We start from the raw sequence: 16,464 nt of genomic DNA, 5'->3' as shown, positions 1-16,464 counted from the left end.
AAAACTGGGCTATATACCACTGGCAACCAAAGCTAGACCACCTTACTGGGGTTGTGACACCGCCTTCAATAATATCACTTGTTAATAATATCACACTAATTTAAAAGAATTCAAAATTTAAAATTTATCAAATAACAAAAAAACGAGAATTTAACGAACGTTGATATTATTAAAAAGACGTTGAATGATAATAAGTATCCCTTGTGAGAGAAAAGTCTATAGAGTCAAGCAAAATATGCTTAACTGAAATTCTCACATCACAGGGGATGCTAATATTTATGGGTATAACGGCTATGGCTAATGTGACATCGTCGTAAAACAACTTCATCGTGTCGTGACTGGCAACCCAAGTAGGTATATCCTAGAGTTGGTTTTATTGCATGCAGTTTGTTCTTACCAAAAGTCTGGAAGATAATTTAAGGTACCGTTGTTTACTACAATACCTGAAAAACTATTGGACCTACCCCAGTCAAAGTCCAGCCATCTGCATAATGCTACCCCTGTGTTACAGGGCCATATGACACAGTTGAACCAATCAACTCATCTCGAAAGGGTGCACTGGAATCACGCAAGCACGAATACGGTGTTAGCGTTGGGGGTCTCAACGTGCGTGATTCCCGTGCACCCTTTCGAGTTGAGTTGATTGGTTCAACTGTGTCAGGGGTAGCATTATGCAGATGGCTGTTTTAATGAATGCTCGTATCACACGTGACGAACAGGTCTGGTTTTTGACGAAATATGGTGATAGCTAAATAGACAGATTTTTTATTCATGCGGCGATTGTCTTTATATGTAATATCCAGTTATGTATGACTGTTTAATAATCTCATACCAACTTTGACTGGAGTAGGCCCAATAGTTTTTTCAGATATTTTAGTAAACGTTGGTACCTTAAATTACCTTCAGACTATAACTGGGTATTCCACTTTGTTTGTCTTAAATGATTTAAATAATCTTTTATTCAAGATTTAAAATCAGAGTGTGGAATCAGGATGTTAGAGACAGACTTTTCAAGGGTAGCCTTAGCTGCAATGTCAGCTTTTGTATTGGCCACGATGCCAACATGGCTTGGTTACCAACAAAATACGATGTCGCACTGGCCAGTGGACAGATCATTGTACAATTTTAAAATGTCAAGAATACATGGATGATTTAAAGAGACATTGTTTAGTGCTTGAAGGCATGGAAGAGAATCAGAAAAATATGATAAATTGTTTACTGTTAGACTGATGTTGAATAAAGTCCAAGGCTGTTTTTATAGTGTTTGCCTCAGCAGTAAAAATAGAGCTATTGTCTGGGATTCTTGTAGATATGATTTTTGATATAATGACAGTGGCACTGGAAACTTTGCCACTATCCTTGGATCAATCCGTGAAGATTGAACGATGTAAATCATATTTGTGTCGTAATTGTAAATATTCATGTTGGTATTTTAAATCATTTGTGTCAGATTTCTTTAACTGAGTGAGTGAGAGGTCCACTTCCGGTCTGACCAACTGCCAAGGAGGATTAGACAGTCGATGAGAAGTGATTAAATCTAAATCTATATTAGCAGCAACGACATGCGGTTGGATTCGAAGCCAATTGAGTGATAAATTGTAGAGATAACTTTATACGGCGTTGTCAGCCTCTGTGTATAAACTGTCAATAGGAGATGTTCTAAATGCTCCAATACAGAGCCGTCGTCCTTGATGGTGTATTGCATCTAACTTTTCTAAATTGAAGTAAGACGAGTTCTATGGATGAACAACTTCTTTCTTACAATTAGTCCGACGTTTCGGTGTAGATCCTAACACCTTTATCAAGCAAGTGATCACTTGCTTGATAAAGGTGTTAGGATCTACACCGAAACGTCGCACTAATTGTAATAAAGAAGTTGTTCATCCATAGAACTCGTCTTACTTCATCACTCCAACTTCTAAATGCCACTCAAAGAAATTTTCTAAATTGCTTTCACAGGCTCCACCATAAACAATGGAGCCATAATCAAGTTTTGACCGGATAAGGGAACGATATAAATGAAGGAGTGTTGTTTGATCCCCTCCTCAATTTGAATTGGAGACAACTTTGAGTAGATCAAGAGCCTTCAGGCATTTAGCTTTAAGATATATAATGTGTGGTAGAAAGGTTAAATGTCTGTCAAATATTAACCCCAAAACATTTTGCTTCCTCCACAATGTTGATTGCATTACCAACTTAATACATTAGGTGAGACATTTTTGCTTAATTATTTAGACCCCATTTCTGTTGGATGCAAGTCGTATGATGGGTTTATTAGTTCAATGAGAATTTATATGTTTTAATAATAGTACTGGTACGTTAAACCTTCTCAGGTTAACCTTCCAAATACATTTAACTTTTTTGTTTATTAGTAATAGTGTCGAGAAAGTGTTGTAAAACGATGATTTAGAGATTGTAAGCTTATGATTGTGACTTATGAGAACAGTTATTCTAACAAAAAGTGTAAGGACCACAGTGTCTATATTCATTTTTGTTAAAATAGGCAAAATCGAATCAATCAAAGGAAGATTCTACAAATCTTATTCAACTGAAACGAAAGCTTTTTCGAAATCAATCAATATGGTTTATTCATGCATTCTGTATTACCCATAATGGCGCATACAAATTTGGAGCATTGATCGATGTATGTATCTTCCTTTCATAAAAATTCTTCATATAACTGGAATAATGATAAAAGCGGCGCTAAACCCAACTCACATCTGTCCCAATTTTGTTTACAGATAAAATGATTGAAACAAGATACAAAGTGATCCTCCAAATGAAGTGATTAAAAGAAAGGATAGACAAAAGCAACACATTAGCTCCCGTCATTAATTGAAAAGCAGGGCGAACTTAAGTAATCCATCGAGAGTAGCATTGTATAGTATAATATTACTTAAAATAAGTCACGAATGCAAAAAGAAGCCTACATAAGTCATTGTTACATTACATAGTTAGTCAAGTGTAAAAATGAATAATTTTTCTTGCTTACTTAGTATTTGTTCCAATGTAAATCCAATTAATCCCTTCTTAATCATTAATGATCGCCATCAAATCCCATTCGTGTCGGGGAAACTATGTTATGTATCAATACGTCCAAAAGACTATCACCGTTGCTCACAGTTCAACACGTGATGACAAGCCTAGTTTCCCGAACGCGAAATGCACGTTTTTCCTTTGATACTGATTGCGTGGATCAATGCTCACGATGTCAATCACTGGATTGTCTGGTCCAGACTCGACAATTTACATACTGCTGACATATAGCTGGAATAATGCTGAGTGCGGCGTTAAACAACGAACAAACAAACATGCATCAACCATTTCAGCGAGCCTGACCACCCGATCCCGTTAGTCGCCTCTTAACAAGCATAGTCGCCTTTTCCGGTAAGTGTGGGTTGCTGAAGACCTTTTCTATCCCGGATGTTCGCAGGTCTGTCGGATATTTGAACCAGCATCCTGTTCCTCAATGTTTTAATAAACTTTTTTCCCAAAACGCATTGATGTTAGTGTTTTAGGAATGTCGGCATGTTAGGTGTCCGTTGAAATATGTTAGACTAATAAAATTGCTCAAAACAATGAGAGACACTTACGAAAAACTCAGATGAAGACGTTGAGACGATCTATTAACCAACATATTTCCCAGGGTGAAATTCGAAAGAAAAACCACAGGGTGATATTTTTGAGCATTTATATTCAAACTTGAAACGAACTTCAAACAATGCAAATACAATACCATGATCTTGGATTAAGGGCTCAGTAGGTGAAAGGATGTTCTGTATCCGATGAAGGATACACTTAAGTCAATCTTATATAAGAAATAATGCACTTTAGTTTGAAACTCCAAAAGGAAATCAGCCCATGTTCTCACAATCAATGCCCTTTCATTACAGGGTCAGCTACCTCAAACTGATAACATTCTCATACTTCCTTCCTCACACATAGGGGGGATCAGGGTGTCCCAGTCGTCTAAGGCGCCGTGATTCGCTCTGCAGAATTTCGTCCCTTGGGTACGCCAGAATCCTATGATGTGGGTTCGAATCCCGGTTCGCCCCGATTATGTTTCTAGGTTTGGCAGCACCATACCCGTGCTCGTGGTTTTCACCGTAGTAGTAAACGTCTGAGATTTGTATAACTTCGAGCTTTCCTCCCACATTAAGCTGACACGCCGCGATATAACTGGAATACTGTTAAAAGCCATCTCACTCACACTCACATTACACAGTCATAATCATGAGCCACTTAACGGAAACTTATATATAGCCTTGATCAAACAGCTTTTGAGCAAGAGTCGTATAAGAAACTGCATATGTCAGGTGGACAATACAAAACTAAAATGAGAGAGGGAGAGAGAAAGTGGGATTCTTTATTTCCTCCAGATGTCATTTCGATGATTACAATGAAAAAATATTAACACAACAAAACTGCCATAACATATTTACAATTACACACAGTTTATCAAATTCAAGACAGATATTCACTAAAAGATGTTGTTGGTGAAAAAAATCATGAACATATGTCAAACCATTACTTGGTTGGTTCGCTTCCAATGGCATTATATTGCAATAATCTGTTGTCTAAAATTCAATTTTGTTTCACATTTGTGACATTTAGGGAAGGAGAAACTGTTCAACACATATTTAAGAACAGTTTATAGAAACGAAGAAACACTCTAGCAAAAATGCAAAAGTGATAATTACTTCTATGCACAAAGCGTTTATGTAACAAATGCACAGACATGTACTAATCATATCGTTATGTAGAGATTGCTGTGGGTTAATTTCTGGACATTGTCAGTATCAGCAAACGACCGAGGCGCTCATAAACGATTGAAACCTACAATCGCCGAGTTGCACCGTAAGTAAACAAACTTCAAAATAGACTTTTGAGAGCATTCGAACGTGACAGATTCTAAAAGTCTGGCTGGCAAGGCGAGGGCGATTTCAGGCCTTTCCCGAGCGCCCTTTATGACTCACTCACTCTATAGTGCAGACGGGATACCTATAAAAAATCACCGAATTCCTGCCAATCTCCACTTTATCGGCGCACGTATTGAAAGACAGACATTGAAAGGTGAATAAATTCTGGACATTCGAGTGCACTGATTATTTTTATAAACCTGATTGTTGTTGCTGCTGCTACTTCATCCATCATATGACCTTTTGTAATTGAAAACTTACGATAATGTAATTCTTTCATTATTCATTGGTTTTGTGTGGTCTCTAGCTGATTTCACAATTCAGTTTTGTACGAACCGATTTTTTTTATAAAACTTTTGCATTTTAATTTTGAAATACCCTCTTTACAATATGTATGAGCCGAGAGTCATGTGTACCAGCGGATATTTCTTATATTTGACGCCATATTTGACGCCATTTATCCTCTTAATGGTTACTTACCTGCAGTATGTTCAGCGTGTGACACCACCCACAATTACCCCAAATTGTTGCTAAAACAGCCAGTGCTGCAATCTTATTACATGACATTACATTTCTCTCTAAATATACATGTTTGTTCCTTTGTTTGCACTCAGCAATAGTCCAGCTATATGGCGGCTAAATATACATGTATACCACTTTGTGTACAATACAGTCTATGTGCATGTTCTGATGGGAAATAACCAGAAACATCACCAATAACGTGTTCCCCATTCAGAAACTAAGGATTTAATCACAATAACGAAGTTGGTACGAAACCCATCCAGTTTCGGACGTCAAAGTGAATGATGACATATCTCTATTGTAGAGGGCGCAGATAGCCTGGTGTTTCTGGTAGCTGTACATGTGACAGTTTCCGTGTGCCTGACACTGCGTGGCACAGTGTACACCACTCCAGGCCTTGCACTCGTACAGCAGCCCGTCGGAGTATCTCCCACTCAGGCTGGCTACACCATATTGGGACTCATAGCCTTCACCTGCAAACACAAATGTATCTCAGTGTGCGAGGTTAAGATAGCTGTATATTGCAAGAAACTGCCATTCAACATGCTTTTTATTCCCCTCAAGTTGTTTTTCTTTTCACTGGAATTTCCCAATATATATCCAGTTTCGAAAGTCTTTATTAGAAATTGGATCAAAGCTAAAAGCTCTCGTAATTGTCATTTGAGTTAAGTGCAATGCAATTATGCATTACCCATGTGGTTAGAATTAACAGAGTTCATAAAAATCTACTTATATTCTCTGTTGCAAATATCACTTCACCATTGTTTGGTTACGCCACCTGGACGGTATTATTGACGTCACACTAGAAAAGACGCCATAGCTCAAGATTGTTGACGTCTTTCTACAATCGTGGTTTTGTGAGACAGCGCTCGTGATCAGTGAACATTTCTGAAGGGGAGTTTAAAAGAATTAAGAAATTATGGGTAATGAAGAAATTATAACAATCGCATGTAAATCATATTGATTTTAAGAAACTCGTTTAAGAATTCTGCACCCGGTTGGTAAAATCCCTATGGCACACATGCTCGCAGAATAGTCTCTATATCCCGTCATGAATTACGACCAATATTGTCAATACTACAGTGTTACCGAGGTGGTTGTACCTCGAAATTTACATAGGAATTAGCCTTGCTTTTAGGGACAGGTAAAAGTACAAAAGCGTGGGGTAAGCAAGCACCAGGTGTTGAGATCTGATCCCGCTAGTGATCAGGTTGTTATTTCGCCATAAACACCAACACCCCAAGTGTCAAAAAGATGTCATCCTGGGCAAGTGGCTTTGTTCAACCGAGCCTCTGTTCACCCAACAGGGAACGAGTACCCGATGTGTGAGGTGGATGAAGAAACCCACCAGGACTATAGGCACCTCCGGGTAGTTGAGAATGATACCTGGTATGCATACGTAGCCACTGATCGGGAAACAAATAAAACCCCATTTGAGCAGAGATGTCTGTATAAGCACAGTATATACATGTACACTATGATAACACATTGTTAATTATTTACGGGTCACGAGTACTTGTCTGCGCTGTAAGACTCGAGAGTAAATTTATATTCCAATAAAGTACTGGCACTCATTCTACATCTACTACTTCAACATAGACAACCAATTCAAAACCCGAATCACACTTTTCTGGTTGCTGTTTCATTACGATCTGTGCACACCAGTAGAATGATCAGGAAAATACACTCCCGCCCTAAAATATGGGAAATGATGCAATCACAGTGAATGTGTACCGACGATAAATTTCTTGTAAATTATTTTCGGGCGTGTAGATCCATTTCTGGCGATCCATGAACGACATGTACATCTTGATGGCATCAGAGTGCGTATTTTTAAAAAAAAAATTATAGCCGCACTCAGCAATACTCCAGCTATATGACGGCAGTCTGTAAATAATAGAGTCTGGACAAGACAATTCAGTGGCTGACTTCATTGGCAGCGATCTACGCAACTGAGGTAAGATGACATGCATCAACCAAGCCAGCGAGCCTGACCACCCGATCCCGTTAGTCGCCTTTTACGGCAAACATGGGTTGCTGAAGACCTATTCTATCCCGGTAGGTTTGCCCGTGGTATTGGCCGTTATTCCACTTGTAGAGAAACCCCTACACGTGTACTTAGCTCTTTGCATTAGTGACTTTGAGTTTCCTATAGGTGCACACACTTTGGTTTCTATGTGCACGTGCACAATGTCCAGTACATGCGTGATGTGAAATTTCATTTCTCACATCTACGCTTTTCAATATATTCTGTGAGATAATAGCATTACAATGCAACACCAAGAACAATAACTGATCTGTTGGTAAATACATGAAGCTGATTCTATTGATCATCCATTATGCGTGAAATAATGACGTCCCCAATTACTTGCTACCATAAGCCCCGAGGTGGATATTCTTTTCTTATTACACTGGATCTGTTCACAGCAGAACAAAGTGGATCAATTTTGCGTATTGGAAAGAAAATGTTCAGAACACAGGGTGACTTGTGTAAATAAATGCAGTTTACTTAGTCATAAGGTAATGACGTACGGTGAATTGAAATTCGCTAGTAATAAAAAGGTGCCTACAGGTATTTCTAAAGTAATGTGTGAGACACTATGTGTCAATAAGATGTCACATTCAACTGTGTAGTCTGATGCTGAATTGCTTATTTGTTTCAGTGCTTTAGAAGCACTGAGGGACTCGCCTTTCAATATCCCCCTCAATGTTTGTATGTATGTATGCTTGTGTTTGTGTGTGTGTTTTGGCAGGGTGTGGTGTGTGTGTGTTTTGGCAGGGTGTGGTGTGTGTGTGTTGGGATGGGTGATGCTTACAATAGCACTAACATACCCAGAATGTACTCGACCGTGTAATAATATGATGACACCCTGAACTCTTCAATGGGTCTGTTGATTGGTTCATCAAACACAAGCTGCAAGCCAGCAATGCGACCTTCGCCAAACTCCAGACGACCTTCACCCCATCGGAACCAGAACCACCTGAAAACATCAATTGTAACACAACAACAAAAGAATACGGAATTGAGACAAGTTTGTTCTTAGTTGTTTCGAAAACCACTTCCTAAAGCGCCTAGTATCAAATGAAGTTTAAAACTCCTTTATATTTCACACTTTGGTAACGTTCAAACAAAACGAAATTGTTTCCCATTTGTTCCTATAGTGTGCCTGGTCCATTCGTAAGTGGCAGTTACGTTTGCTATAAAAGATAAGGTTTGGTTTAGTTTGTTTGTTGTTTAACGCCGCACTCAGCAATATTCCAGCTTTATGACGGTTGTCTGTAAATAATCGAGTCTGGACCAGACAATCCAGTGATTGATATCATGAGCATCGAAGCACGCAATTGGGATCTATTTCATGCATAAACGAAGTCAGCGAGCCTGACCACCCGATCCCGTAAGTCGCCTTTTACGACAAGCATAGTCGCCTTTTAGGGCAAGCATGGGTTGCTGAAGACCTATTCTACCCCGGAAGTAACGTCACCAGTAAAGGCCTAAATCGTCACTGATGGATAGTGATTCATAAACACTTGCGTAAAATATAATCGGAATCGTACAATGGATTTCTAATTTTAGAATAAGATGGTTCTATGGCTTGTGTTTACCTTACATGTACCGTACGACTTACTGGACTCTTTGAAATCATTAACCATAAGTGTACATAAGACATTTTAGAACACTTGTGACGCAGATAAGTTTGAGAGTCACACTGAATGACGACTGCTTGAGATTTTGTGCATTTGTTTGTGCGTGATAAAGTAAATACTTTATTTAAACAGTTTGGTTCTTATGTGTATCAACTGTATTTCATTTTGGGGAACTGGGTTCTTCCAAGACAATACAATTCAACAAAGTATGTATAATGTAATCCTAAGTATTGATCATGTCCACGTACCCACAATTCACTATTATGTGCACGGTGCTCCAGAAAACACATGGCTAAAGTGTGGTGATGAAATGATCTACAGATAACGTATATGTAAATTGTCCAGTTGCACAAACAAACACGCAGATAAATGTACTATGTTGCAAAACGAACAATTTTTAAACTTATCCTATCTCACACTATGCATTCTTCTTTCTTCTTTCGATTCTGAGTTGAAACGTGTCTGAAATAAAGGTTTCCAGCTTCTATAAAGTTATTCAACCCTGTTGTACCTCACATCGCCACGGTCACCTCCCAGATCTGGATCATGCACGCTATGCATGCTTGTTGTCCCTCTTGCACTGATCACGTATCTATCCCAGTCAACTCATTCTCTTTCAAATCGCCACGTAGTGGTGACGTGTTGTTATTACAGGAATACATTTTGGTGTTTTTTTCCCTTGCAAGATAGCTTCATATTTTTGTTGTCTTCGTGCCTGCAAATTGACCTTAATCCCTGTTTGGGATAGTTATTCTTCATAATGGACGAGCAGTCCACACGGAGATCTGTCTGCACTTTGTGCCGACGTGTTTTCTCTCCGTCTGACCCTCATTCTCAGTGTTTGGATTGTCGAGGATTATGCAGCTTTTTAGAGCGTTGCCAACTCTGCTCATCTATCAGACAAATCCTTCCAACTGTACCTGCATAAATGTCGGCGTCGGGTGTCAGATTGTATCTCTAAGACTGCAGAAAAATCCACGAAAACCAAGAAAACACCGGCCAAGAAAGCTAGATCGGGCCGATCACCCTCATCGGCGGGCCAGGATACTAGGGAACCTCGAACCTACGAACATAGGGCCTCCGAACCTCGAATCTTGCACCCTGAACCTTGAACCTCCGAACATCATCGAACCTCCAAACATCGCCGTACTCGAAACATACATCTTCAGATAAAAAAACAACAACAGAACCTCGACGAACCACTGAGGTTCAACGAACATAATCTGACTGAACCTCGAAGGACATACGGACATACGACTAAGTATCGACACACTTCAAAGGAGGTTCAAAGGAGGTTCAACGGGACACGAGAAATCATAAAACCTCCAAGGATCGGAGACATTCGAGAGATTCCCCTAAGATGCATCGTTCACTTACAGATCGGTTACTCGTCTTATGAAAAGGCGAGCAGAATATCACTCATTCACTTATTTTGTCTCACACTGAGACTATTCAGACCCATTACGTCTAGGCTCGGAGGATGAACGCTACAATGAGTCTTTTAGTCATCCATCCTACATGTCTCGATCTCTCCTTCACTCATCCATCCGGATTTTCGACCAAGAGAGTACCCTCACATTTTTATATTTTCATCAACGTGATTACCCTTGGAACCCTACTTCATATAGTGCGTACGTACATGAGTTGGAACGATACCCACACTACAGGGATCCCCAACCTCCAAGGCATGGGTATCCTCTTGATCCCGCTTTTCTGGATTACAGACCTTCTCAGTCAAGCCATTTTTCCTCTTCTCGTCATAAGGATTCTCGGCGAATAGAGAAAGACCACTCCCATCAGCTACCGTTAGTAGACGCCCTTCACCTAAAGATAGGCAGAGTTCTACTTCACCTACTCATCGTACCTGCTCCCCATCACCATCTCCGGTTTGATGCCCTCCTGTTTTGTGTGAATCAGAGACTCCTGATACATCACAAGCTCCACCTCAAGCTATCCCTATATCATGGATCCCTCGCGAGCTGCAGCATGTCTTCCACAACCGGCACCTGCTGTACCAACAACGGTACCTCAATCTGCATCGACAGCCACTACATCCCTTTCAGTGGACCAACCACCAGAATCAGAGTCATCAGACCACTATAGCTCCCTAGCTTCGTCATCTAGGAGCAACATTAGCTCCTAAGCGTCCGTACTCTGCTTCTTCAGTGGATGATAGGGACCTCGTTCACCTCGACACCACTGTTCAAAGGACCCTCCCGTTGGTCTCCGCTATTTTATCAGCAACTTAAGCACTCTCATCGGCTTTAGCTCATGCATCTTCCGCGGAAGAATCCTGTATTCGAGGTACTGTGACCCTCATCCAGGATAAAACAACAGCTATACTAAGGCTCTTTGCTCACCATGAGGGATCTATCCCTACTCTTTGTAGACGTTGGGTGTTACAGCATTGCTCATGGGATGATCAATTTCACAACAGGCTGTACCAGCTGCCATGGTCAACAGCCTCCCTTTTCGCTGGGCGCATACAGGAGGTCACCAATGAAGTCCAAAGAGACACTTCCCTGCATGTCACTGTTGACTTACTTGTTCTGGAACTGGAAGAGCAAAGGAAATTCCAAAGGCAACCAACCTTTACTCCCTCTCAACGAGACCTTAGAGAGGTTTTTAGTACTGGGTCTACTTCTTTTCGTGGCCGTGGCTTAGGTTGCCAACAGGAGGGAAATCATGCGGACGCACCGTCTCCTTTTCAGAAACTAAAGGAAACACTAACTCCTAAGTCAGGAGACACTTACCCCAAATGTCTCACTACAGAAGAACGACTGGGACTTTCCGACTTCAGCCATTCCATTTTCCTTTAGGCGGAAAAATGGCACATTCACTATAAACTGGAGCATCCTAGACGACCCATATGTGTCACGTCTCCTACAAACAGGTTATCCTCTACCTCTTGCCAGGACATCTCCGACGACGTGCAAACTGTCTCAACATCTGTTCCCAGGCAAACAACTTGCAGTTCTCATAGACGCCATAAGCATGTTACTTGTAAAGAATGCAATAGAACGTCTGGGCATTTGGCCAATGACACCAGGGTTCTGGTCTCCATTTTTTCTGGTTCCCAAGAAGGACAGTCCTCAACTACATCTCATCTTCAACATGAAAACCTTCAACAAACTATACCTGGAGACGCCTTCACACTTTGGCATGACATCAATCGCCCTACTACGAACGATTATTCATCCCACGACTTCAGGATCCGCCTAGCTCTACAAGACGCGTACTTCAAGACCCTTTCCTGCCAGGGCACCGCCATTTTCGAATTGTGTTCCTAGGCCAACACTTCCAATGGCAAGTGCTCCCATTTGGAATTTCCTCCACCCTGTGGCTATTAACTTGCCTCAATAGACCTATCATCAAGTTCCTCAACACTCGAGGCATCGTCTTCAAAACCTACATTGACGACTGTATTCAAGCAAACAAGGATTTGAACACTCTACTTCGTCACCGTGATTTCTCTCAACGTCTACTTCACCAACTAGGTTGGATCATCAACACCAAAAAGTGCGAAACGATTTCCAGTTCATCAGAGCCCTCTTCGACAGTTTGTATCATCAATCTCAGACCCACTAGACTGGGACCACGATGCGTTAGCAATCTACATGCTTACACTTTTCCCCCAACCAGCATTCTACATCGGGTTCTACGGAAGATAACAACGACCAATCGCCTCACTCTACTTTTGGTTGCGCCCAACTGGCCAACACGCAGTATTGCAGACAGGAAATTTTACCATCTACCTCTAGGGAAGATCTTCTGCATAACATCACTCTCAGCTCTGTCATCCATCGCCAACAACTCTCAATCTATGCGTTTGGAACATTTACAGAAATCATTGATAGCTAAGTGTTATTCTGAACAAGTGGCCAAGACCATCTACGAAAGCACTATATGACCATCAATGGAAGGCATTTGAATCGTTTTGTCATTCACATGACATTTCCACTACTGCCACGGTATCGCCGCAACAAATTGCTGAATAACTTCACTATCTTCGGTCATCTCATAAACTAAAAGGTTCTGTCATCACAACTACAACGGGCACTAAGATTTCTACAATCTGGTGTCTGGTACGTGCACTTCGAATCTATATGGAAGCGGCGAAAACACTTCGTCGATTACGTAAGAAGTTATTCATCCCGCTCTCTGCGGCAGCTACAACAGAAGTATCCCCTACCACAATCTCTTTTTGCATACGCTAAGTGATCCTACAAGCCTACACATTTGCTGGCCTGCTACAGTTGCATCAAATCCTTACGAAACCAGTGCTGTCGCTTCCACTAGTAATTGCTCCTTGACCGCAATTATGGAGGGATGTTTTTGGAAATCCGATATAGTGTTCGCATCCCATTACCTCCGAGACATCTCAGTGACGGACGTTCAAGGCCTTCACCAGTTTGGACCCTTGGTACTCGCGCAACAGATCTCGAAGACATACCTGCGCAGATAGGGAGATGTGTATTACATTACACCCTTCTCTCTTTATGATAAACATTTGTCTTGATTATTTGTGTTTACTGTATTCATTCGGGCTTCCGAGACTGAGTAGCTGGTTGGAGGAGATAATCACTCGTCTGTAGAGAACTTGGTCTTCAACTTAAAGTCGTGATTAGACGCGGGCGATCCCTTATTTCACACAACTCTACTTTAATTCTGTGTGTTGAATAACGGATCGATTTTCCTTTTGTGGATATTGTCGATCGTTTCCTCTTCTCGTTATTTACCCATCGATTCAATCACTGAGATGATTGAGGGCTTAACAAAGCAATAAAGGAGATGCAACTTATCGTCCTCTGGAGACAGGAATACCCCGTCTTGTAGATTCGACGACTGCATACATACTCTCTTAAAAATATAAGTCGTACTCGTTCGTTTAAGACACACGATAACGCTTCCTTACGTTTGAATATGTTACACATAGTGTACCCAACTTATTGTGTTTCAGTTGTTCGCGTACCACGATATCAACATTCTTTGAGAGTGTTCTTCTTATCCTGTCTACATGTTTGTTTGTTTTTGTCTGACGACACTTAACTGTGTTACTGTATTAAGTATTATACCTCATTCTGAGTATCCAAGCACAGCAAATAAAGTGTAGGCTAAAAATTAAAATGTCACAATTTGTGTGTGTGTGTGTGTGTGCGGGGGGGGGGGGGGGGGGGGGGCATTTTGTACAATTAAGTGTTAAACCCACACAAAAATATTTGAAACTGGAGGTATCTGGATGTATATGTTCTTCATGTCTTTTTTCTAGTAAATAATGTTAGCCTGGGCATATCAGATAGCTGTAGTAATATGCTGTGTTATTTTAGTTGTAAATATACTCTTGAAGCTGAGATCTCTGGGCATGTACTTTTGGAGAAAATATATTTCCATTTCATATGTATTTCTTTGTAGATGTTCAGCGTATTAAATGAACAACTATCAGTCCAGGTATGATGATATCCTTAAATATCCTCTTCATATTCCCAGTTTGTTCTAGCATAGTCGTTGAAGCGTTTGATTCGCCACATTGGTACAAGGTGTGAAGCCCATTGCTTGGTGTCACCCATCATAATATTGTTGGAATATTGCTACTCACTCGGACAAAAAAATGAAATAAGTGAGTGAATGAGTGATTTGGGTTTAACGTTGCTTTTTACAGTATTCCAGTTATATCACGGCGTGTCAGCTTAATGTGGGAGGAAAGCCAGAAGTGATGCATGTCTCAGACGTTTACCACTTCGGTGAAACCCAAGAGCACGGGTATGGTGCCGACAAACCTAGAAACATAATCGGGGCGAACCAGGATTTGAACCCACAATCATAGGTTTCTGGCATGCCCAAGGGACGCAACTCTGCATAGTGAATCGCGGCGCCTTAGACGACTGGGCCACCCGTGCCCACCACAGGTGCATAAGACTAATGGCATCAACAGAAAACACATAATCGAGTACTGGTACATAAAAATATCATTGAAAGTTTTTTACTGTCAGGGGAGTAAAAGCTTTGTTCAGTGAGCTGTATTAATTGTGGGAAAACATTCAGGGCATGAGTATATTTTATATATGTTCACCACCTATGCTATGGCTGATTAAACTTATATTTCTTTGTCGCTTTTTATTTCAACAAAATCAGTAAATGCACTATCGTGTCCCTGGTCCATCACTTTTTTGGTTTATCTAAAGGTTGCCGTCACATAACAAGAATGTTGCTGGGCGACTTCAGGCAACAAACTCTTACATTTATCAATATCGATTCTGAAGTATACACATGTATCCCAAAGAATAGAGAGTAACCCATGATTAATGATACTCAGATAGGTACATATTTACACAGCTCAAGTAAGACAAAGTATTTGTAACATAATCATTTACGTCTTGATAATAAATACAATTTGGACCCATGCGGGGATCTTACCTGAATTCATCGCAGTGTATGCCTCGCGGGTTTGAGTAGAATTTCTCAGTGCTGTAACATTCACTACACTGTCTGAACCCGGTCTCTGCCCTCTTCCAGGTACCAATCTCATAGGAGTTGGTGGGAGTGCCGTCCCCAAACCACACGTGTGCCTGGTCACAGGCCTTGATCTGTAGTGGCATCGTCGTGCAAGACCTGATGTCGACGCCGTACAGGGAGGTGTTGATGAACACCCAGTCTCCAGGTGACGTTATCCGCAGGGAAGCTAAACACATATGAAGATATATAAGTCAGTAAGACCTATCCTTAGTGAACTATCTCGTTCCGATCACCATACAACCTTTCGAAATTTATATTACGTATTGATACAAACTGCACAATTCCTAAACAATCCAAAATCCCACCAAAGAAAGTGTTTGACAACCATCGCACACAAACACAAACCATATTTTGAAATATTTGCAAACACTGCATGCTCTGTCCACTCTTATAATGAGAACGTTGTCCTTCAATGTCATATGTTCACCTTCGGTGTTATTTAAGGTGAGAATGACCAAGAGTAGACACACAATCACTTTGGACGTCATAACAGGAGGCCAACCGAGTTTGTGTGCTTCGCTGCAGAAGACCACAGAAATGTGAACAATCCTAAATGGACGTCAATGTTACAGATCAATATGCATTAAGTTATATATTTTTCAGCAAGTACACATTACTTCAATTAGTGCCATAAATCAATAAGCGTAAACTGTAAACTATATCTTAAGACTGCTTATAGTAAATAACTGTCAGACAGTTGGATCAGTACATAACAAATCAAGTATTGTGGCTGTAAATTCATATTCAAACAAGGTAGTTTTACTTGTCCTCTGTAACACGAAGCTTTGCAAACATAGCATCCCAACAGCCGTCATATAGCAGGAATGTTGCTGAAATCGAAATAAATCAGAGCATCTCAGTGATG

The 16,464-nt window shown here is 40.6% G+C and overlaps 1 protein-coding gene across 1 annotated transcript; it reads right to left on the bottom strand.

The window, feature by feature from the left end:
• Positions 1-5,636: 5,636 nt before the first annotated feature.
• Positions 5,637-16,090, bottom strand: LOC125378672. The gene is made up of 4 exons (XM_048394599.1): positions 16,027-16,090; positions 15,501-15,765; positions 8,274-8,422; positions 5,637-5,914 (listed from the first exon to the last, which is right to left on the bottom strand). Exons 1-4 carry the CDS (start codon positions 16,085-16,087, stop codon positions 5,667-5,669), a joined length of 723 nt encoding a protein of 240 aa, XP_048250556.1. The 5' UTR covers positions 16,088-16,090; the 3' UTR covers positions 5,637-5,666.
• Positions 16,091-16,464: the final 374 nt, after the last annotated feature.

The sequence above is a fragment of the Haliotis rufescens genome, unplaced genomic scaffold (assembly GCF_023055435.1).
Source record: "Haliotis rufescens isolate VD_foot unplaced genomic scaffold, xgHalRufe1.0.p SCAF_13, whole genome shotgun sequence".
In the NCBI taxonomy this organism is placed as follows: domain Eukaryota; kingdom Metazoa; phylum Mollusca; class Gastropoda; order Lepetellida; family Haliotidae; genus Haliotis; species Haliotis rufescens.
The sequence above is the reverse complement of the archived record's forward strand: the minus strand, read 5'-3'. Positions and strand labels throughout refer to the sequence as shown.